We start from the raw sequence: 8,018 nt of genomic DNA, 5'->3' as shown, positions 1-8,018 counted from the left end.
TCTGACTGTATCGACATGAGAGCAAAATCACACATGAGGTGCTTGTGAAGGGTTCGAAATAAAGAACAAAGGACGCCGTGATCTCGAAAAGTCATGTTTTAATTGAAAACATCTGTACAGAAAACAGTCTCTCTCTCTCACACACGTCTCTCTCTAATGAAAAATGTAAACAATGAGTGTAAATTCACCCGTGTGGCAGTAAAGTCACAGCGTTCAGCGTCACGTCCAGACGAACCATTGACTACACATACAGTAACATGAACAGAGCACCACAGAGAAAATACTCTAGTTTTTTGACTGTCTAGAGGTATTTTTGAGTTTATTTACAAGAAACAACAAGATAATCGAATTAAACAGTCAATAAAACTGTATATTCACACACACACACACACACACACACATGATTTTCAAGTGACGGTTTTGCTTGAAATTCACCAAAACGGATACTGGAAAACCTGACTTTTTGTCTATGGATGTTTTGCTTTTGAATGAGTGTTTAAGAGTAAATATTGTGTAAATTAGAGAGGTCACTCGTTTTGTCTATACAGTGTTTGATAAGCATGTCTCAATATATCAGCATTATAATTGAGCAAAAAACTCAAGATGTCAAATCTACAATTTCTACCAGGCAGCAACACTTATCATGTACATCAGAAAAAAATGAATGACGTTAATACTTCTTATAATAATAACAACAAAAGTCCTGATATAATCCACCTGTAATATTGTCTTAATCAAAAGATACTGATACGGAGTAAAATATGAAAGAGTGAATGTGATCACAGATATCTGATGTACATCACACAGCCTCTACGTTCAGATTCCTCGGATTGCATTCATCATGATTCATCAGGCGAGGGGCATCTCTTTGAGCCTCAGAAGTTCTCATCCTGTTCCACACAAGACGCGTCTCGGGCATCGGGACACCTGCAGGTGAATCCACCCGGGCGAGGCAGACACAGATGTGAACAACCTCCATTATCACGAGAGCAGTAGTTCAGACCTGCCAGACACATAACAACAACACTCAACGTCACAATCCGCTCAAACGTCAGATGAATATGAAGCTGTCGCGATGTGATTCTGACCTTGAGGGCATTGTGGGTAAGTGACGGCGATGCCGTATGTACGGGAGCGTCTCTGAGGAAGAAACACTTCCGCCTCTTTCCCGTCCTGACGATCCACGGCAACCACCGCTTCCCTAGCAACAACAGAAAGAGTGCAGGATTCAACAGAGAGAACAGACACTCGTACCGGTGATCTCTCGAGCCATTCACGTACCTCCTCCAGTCCGTGTAGAACAAGTTTCCACCGTAAGACACCATTGCAAACGGGTACTGAATCCCTTCTGTCACTTTCCTCCGGAGAAGAGAGAACGGGTCCATACACTCCACCTTACGGGTTCCTGAAACAACAACGGATGATCGTTTATTCCAAATGCAAAGAGAAAGGATCTTACAAATGATCCGTCACAAAGTCTGACCTGCGTCCGCCCAGCAAACCTCACGGGTCATGGGGTTATAGGTCAAAGCGTTAGGCAGCGTCAGGTCGTCCTTCACCAGAACCGTCCTGCCGGTGCCGTCCATGCTAGAGCGCTCGATCTTTGGCCCGTCTCTGTTCCAGTCGGCCCAGTACAGATGCCTGTGAAAAAGTGGTTAATAGTAGATTTTTTGTATTTAAAGAATGATTTTTGTTTAATACAGTCAGCTGGATCGTACCCGTATGTGGGGTCGGCAATGATTGGTCGTGGATTGATCAGGTCATTGTCGAACAGGACGCGTCTGTGACTTCCGTCTAAGCGTGACACCTCGATGCGGTCCAGTATGGAGTCGGTCCAGTACATGTTTCTGGAGAGATGATCGATGGCGATTCCCTCCGGACTGCCCAGATCTGTGCTGATGAGAGCGCTGCTGTTGCCACCCCGCATGTCGACTCTGCTGATGGACGGCTGTGTGATGTCAGACCAGTAGATCATCTTCTCCACACAGTCATACGCCACAGCGATCACCACCTTATCCTGCGAGAGAACGTAAACACACGTGATCTCTTTAAATGCGTTCACAAGCAATACTCACAAATGAACTGCTTTACCGTATGTGATGACATTGTTTCTCAGGGTCAAAGGTCAACTCACTGGTACGTGCAGCACCGTCATGGCTCCGTCTTTATTCATCCGGTCGCCCTCCAGCGGGATGCTGTCGATCTTGCCGCTCTGAGCGAATAAGAGATACGCTCCTGGAGCCAATGGGCTGACGTCAGGCCTCGGGGTGGGGCCGATGATGGGCGGAGCCACATTATGATCGATACCTATAAATAAAGGGAGGAGTTCGTCGTCATGACAGGCGCTGATGCTGAATGATGCTCAGGTTCGGTTTGGTCTCTGCGCTTACACATGGGTCTGCTGCCCGGGCCGGTCCTCGAGCCTGGAATCTCCGCACCGGATTCATCCGCGCACCAACACTGACCCACGCTTGCGTGACACTGAGTGGGTTCGTAAGCACCGTAGCTGTCACAGGTGGGCACGTACTGACCCACAGCCGGACGCGGCCTGAAGAAATTAAATACACCTGAAGAAGAAGATGCTGATTCTCTGTGTCTCTCACATGCAGTCTTCTCTCCGTCTGAAACAAAATCACACAGCAGATTAACACACATCACCACAAACACTCTGTTCTGTCAGAAACATCTCTGTGTGTGTTTCTGGGACTGTAGTGACTCTATCTGGTGTGTGACCACCCTCTGCTCAAAACCCACAGCGGACCACCACAAACCATCAAAATCAACTCATATCCTTAAAATACATACACACTACACTTTAGTAGCAACTTAATGCCATTATTGGACCTTTGGAGAGATATCAAAAGATGTATTTTGTGTCTGAGGTTCACTCCAAATGTTTCAATGATGATTTTCTGGCCTCTCTCTGTCACGCTTGTCTCTGATCTGACTTGATCTACTTTTTATTTAAAGGGGAAGTTCACCCAAAAATCTACTTTGTGTGATGTGTAACTCGCCCACATGACGTTAAACATGTTTAGAGAACTTCGGAGCACAAATGAAGATATTTAGGAGACATCCGAGAGATTTCCAGGCCTCCTCATTGACATCATGGTGTCTTTTTTTGTCAAGGTCCAGAAAAGCACTAAAGACATGATTACATTGGTCCATCCGCTCATCTGGAAACTTTCGGATGTCTCCTAAATATCTTCATTTGTGCTCCGAAGACGCCGGAAGTTCTCTAAACATGTTGAAAGTCATGTGGGGGACAAAATATATCGCACAACATTTTTGGGTGAACTTCCCCTTTAAGGTCCTTTACAGAACTCACACTGATAAAAACACACAAGAGTGTCTCTCACACACACACACTGGTAATGGAGGTATGAGAGCATGTGTCTGTCAGGACGGGTGTGTTATTATTGGGGCATCTGAGACATCTGCTCTTTAATTAAGACCCCAGTACACACTCCTCAAACACACACACACACAAAGTATTTCCCCCCAAGACAAAACACACAAGTCACAAAAATGTAGTCCAGAGGAAATGCTAAATCCATTTCACCCTGTTATTATAGAAAGATTTGACTAAAATCAATGCTTGTTTTTTTACACATTACTAAACTACACAATCCTTTCAGTTTGAATTGATGTAAAAAATAATGCAATGCAAAAATCTCCAAAAGTGCTGAAAGGTTTCATTGCCTTCATAAAAAATATAGTTTCTTATTATAGCTGGATGTTCATATATATATATGAATATTGATTGATTTAGTGTTTAAACGCTGGACCAGTCCAGTATACAGTATATGACACAAGCAGATTCCCAGCAGCTCTCTATGTGAGACACACATGATAGAATGTACAGCGTCTGACTCTCATCCTGCAAAACAAACACTGAAGAGAAAAGAAAAGCAACACAATGATCCTCTCACACACACAGTCATGAGAAAACAGACGTATGAAAGCTGAACCAGAGATGTCGACTAAATTTAATTCATTTATTTTTTAAATAAAAAAACAGTTTTCTTTCTGATTACTTCAGTCTCACATAAAGACACTCATGTACCTGAGCCAGGTGAACAGCTGAAGCCGTCGCCATAGAAACCTGGCCGACACTGACAGGTGAAGGAGCCCTGGGTGTTGTAGCAGACAGCATCACTGTGACAAGGACCAGTCCGACATTCATCAATATCTGCAGAAATAAAGACAGAACATCATCATGAGTAGAGTAACATTCTCTCATCATTTATTCTCTCTCAAGTGGCTGTAAATCTGTATGCGAGTCTTGCTTCAGTGGAACACAAAAGAAGATATTTTGAGAAATGTCTCAGCGGAAGTCAAGTTCAATGTTGTTCTTCGAAACCTCTTGAATAAATGATGATTTGTGGGAGAACTATCCCTTTGACACAGTTTGGTTTTTCTCCAGGCCGGAATGCACATCTGCTGATGTTTGATAATGCAGCATGTCGAACCCGCTGCGCTTCTGGCCTGCGCCGCTCTCCCGTGGCCTCACAAACATGCATGTGAAGACCAGCTGGATCATCTCAGCATGAATGTCTACACACATGAGGAACCTCAGGGCGTGAGCTGAGATCTGTCCAGAATCACTCATTATAAACGGCCAGAGAGGAAGGAAGTCATAAAGAATGACAAGCACAGCTGTGAAACACGACCTCCAGCGTTTCCTGTCTGGATGACAGCACTTCCTCCCGTTTGGGGCCCTGTTGTCTGGAGAGAACAGAGCAATGACATTCTACAATACTCAAAACCATAGAGAATCAGTGAGCTGCGACGGTTTGAGGTCTCATCTGTCAACTTTGTCTCGGATGTTTCTCCTGAAAGTGTGGAGGTGTGAGATGAATGTAGACTGTGAATCTGGATTTCAGACTGTTTCATGAGTTCATATAGAGATCCTGTGAAGCACGTTACCCTGACAGGTCCGTCCATCTCCAGAATATCCCTGCAGACATGAGCAGACGTAGGTGGATCCCCCCGTGTAGCTGCATCTGGCTCGGTCTGGACTGTCACAGTCATGTGTTCTTCTTTGACAGTGATCCACAGGACGGTTTATTTCTGCGAAGAGAAGAGAAGAGCGTCACTACACATCTCTCACATCATGACGTCATTACACCGACGCCAGGGCTGGACTGGGACGAGAAATCGGCAGAGTAACAATTCATTTAAACATACATGTGAACTAACAACTGATCGCGCGCCTAATAGGCTGAAATGTTGTTTATTTTACATGGTTATTTTGACTGTAAGTCAATTGCTTTCTGTCAGTTGGGCATACCAAGATGGCAGTGCGGTGGCTTCACTTCCTGCCGTTGGTTTAGCGTTGTAGTCATGTATATGATCATTGCTACACACACATGACGCTGTGACACTATCACACAAAAGTGCTCTTACCAACACACGTCTGTCCATCAGCGGCAAACTGAAAACCATCCAGACATTCACACCGAAAGCTTCCAGGCTGGTTGATACACATCGCATAAGGTCCACAAATCTGTGGGGTTTCTGAACACTCATCAACATCTGAGAACAAGAGAGACAGAGAGAATATCAAAGTTCACGACAGGAGTGATTCTGATGCAAGGCTTGAATTCTTCACAGAGGCCCAAACTCATGAATTTAAACCCTGTATATACAAGAGCGCAGTGTGTTTGGACTGAAACCAGCAGATTCTTTGATGTCTTAAATGAAATCACAGCGTTATTTCAACAAGCAGACAGAGATCAACCAACAGGCTCAACATAAGCTTCCAGATAACTGGACACAGATGTCTGAAGTCAATGTGCTGAGATTGACTTTATGTTCATTTTCCTAAAAATACAAACTGAACATTAGAGATGAAGAGCGAGGAATGATTGCGTTACCGTGACAAACGCGCCCATCACCGCTGAAACCAGCAGCACAATTGCAGGTGAACTCTTTCTTTTGGCCTGGACGACAGACGGCGTTTGTGTCACATCCATGTCTGCCTGTGAAACACGGATTCTGTTCTGGAGTTCCACCTGAAGTGAGAACATTTAGACTGTAACGTTCATATTAAACAGTGAACCTTCTCAGACGTGTTTAAAATAAAACTTCAGTCCGTGTTTATTCCCTTTAAAACCTCTCCGAGAAGGAACTCTGAAACAGACGTTTGCTCACCGTGAATGGAGCCGATTTTGTTGCTCATGGCAAATCGGATCAGTTGGTTTCCAGCGTCGTACATGACGAAGATTTGATCGACGCTGAGCTGTTGGCTGGGCGGTGCAGAGTTCATGACCTCCTCGTGCGGACAGCTCTGAAACTGAATGCTCTGTGTCCACAGGTAGCTCCGCGTGTGCCCGCTCCCGTCAGGCATGCTAACAGTGTAGTCCCGTCGCGAGGACGATGTTATCACTGAGAAACAGACTTCACATTAGAAATCTCACATGACCTTTCTATACTAAAACTGCTGTGATGTATACTGAGACACGTACAGTTGCTGGAATACTGATAGATCTCGTTGTAGGGGTCGACCTGAACCGTGGCTCCTCGAGGGATCTCTGGTATCCTGCCGTCCAGCTCTGTGCTGATAAGCATGTGATCGTGTTCATCGATGCCTTTGAACTGCTGTCTGATGATCAGCTTCTCATTACCGGGATGGAAGGTCACCTCGGCCTGTCTGGTGAACGTCGCCCCTGTGGATACAAGAACAACGATGAGACTCCCCGGACATGAAGGAATCACAGAACTGGAGGCCGAGCATGTTTTTCCACCTCGCAGGCACAGACGCCGACAACTCGGCTTGAAGATGAAGGAATGCAATGATGAACTTCATATGTCTGAGGCACGAGAGGAATGAGAAACATCAACTCTATATTATGTCCAAAGAAACAGCATCATAGACATGAAACGTACAGGTATTTACAAAAATGAGAGTAATGTCACTACCAGTGTTGGTGTAACTAGTTACTTAGTAATTAGTTACTGTAATTTCATTACTTTACCCCTGAAAAAGATAAGTAAGGGATTATTACGGTTACTTCGTATGTAATTGAACTAAATACTGTGTAATGCCTTCGATGGAAATTACATTAAAAAAGTCTAACTTCAAAACGTATGCTTTAATATATCCTTCTCACATTTGTATGCTTAGGTCAGTTAATAAGAATCATTTATGTTGTTATTTATTATTTATTTGAATAAGCCGTTAAATAAGCCGTTTCACCCTTGACTCACTTAACTAATAAAGGTCGATGTAGGATATAGAAAGTAATTATTAATAAGTAATTAAATACTTTTTGCAGAGAGTCATTTGTACAGTAATCTGATTACACTATTCAATATGTCATTAGTAACTAGTAATGAATTGCTTTTTAAAAATTGCTTATTAAAAAAAGAGTAAAAGAATCAAACTTTGGTGTACAGACGTGTGACTTGTTTAGATGCGAGTTAAGAAATAAACTGGATTTTTTTTTTCTCTCACAATGTAAAATGACGAGAAAACAGTGAAAGCATGTTACCGATGATGCTAAAGCCGTTCTGATAGTTGGGCTGCTCGAGGGCAAACGCCCAACCGATGCTTCCTCCCAGAGCGGGAAGCGGTTTGAAGAGACGGGACCGATGCTGGACGGGATGCTGCTGACAGCGATGTACGCTCGACCGTCATTGGTCACGACATACGAGTGAAGGTCATTGTTGGAGAACTCAACAGGAGACGGGGAATTCCCAACATACACTCTGCCGTTCACCTTCCCGTTCATTCTCTGAGGTTTACCTGGACATTTAGAAATGAAGTATTCAGGCACAAACATCGTATCGCAAGTTTATCATCAGTTTCATTGGCGTCCGTACCTTCAGCGATGCAGTCTTTGCCGTTGCCATAGTAACCAGGTTTACAATGACAGCAGTATCCGCTGGAAAAATCTCTGCAGTCGGCAAATACTGAACACGTGTTTGTGCCGCTGGAGCACGTCTCGTGCTTGTATGCAAACACTGCGTCAAAAGAAAACACACGATAGAGGAGGAACCATTATTAAAGTAGA

General features: G+C 44.0%; 1 protein-coding gene across 1 annotated transcript in view; it reads right to left on the bottom strand.

Annotated features, from left to right (window-relative positions):
- Positions 1 to 79: 79 nt before the first annotated feature.
- LOC306909792 (nidogen-1-like) overlaps positions 80 to 8,018 on the bottom strand; it is a gene marked incomplete at its 5' end in the record, with an annotated part of 24,902 nt that continues 16,963 nt past the window's right edge. The window contains 16 exon segments of the mRNA XM_079483829.1: positions 80 to 1,003; positions 1,089 to 1,201; positions 1,282 to 1,405; positions 1,484 to 1,641; positions 1,719 to 2,017; positions 2,135 to 2,307; positions 2,391 to 2,621; positions 4,067 to 4,192; positions 4,930 to 5,073; positions 5,410 to 5,538; positions 5,880 to 6,017; positions 6,157 to 6,390; positions 6,471 to 6,671; positions 7,497 to 7,590; positions 7,593 to 7,750; positions 7,828 to 7,968. Coding sequence (XP_079339955.1) covers positions 876 to 1,003; positions 1,089 to 1,201; positions 1,282 to 1,405; positions 1,484 to 1,641; positions 1,719 to 2,017; positions 2,135 to 2,307; positions 2,391 to 2,621; positions 4,067 to 4,192; positions 4,930 to 5,073; positions 5,410 to 5,538; positions 5,880 to 6,017; positions 6,157 to 6,390; positions 6,471 to 6,671; positions 7,497 to 7,590; positions 7,593 to 7,750; positions 7,828 to 7,968 — 2,591 coding nt within the window. The 3' untranslated portion in view covers positions 80 to 875.

This window comes from Barbatula barbatula (assembly GCF_947034865.1).
Source record: "Barbatula barbatula genome assembly, chromosome: 20".
Lineage (NCBI taxonomy): Eukaryota > Metazoa > Chordata > Actinopteri > Cypriniformes > Nemacheilidae > Barbatula > Barbatula barbatula.
Note: the sequence above shows the minus strand (reverse complement) of the source record. Positions and strands in the feature narration are given on the sequence as shown.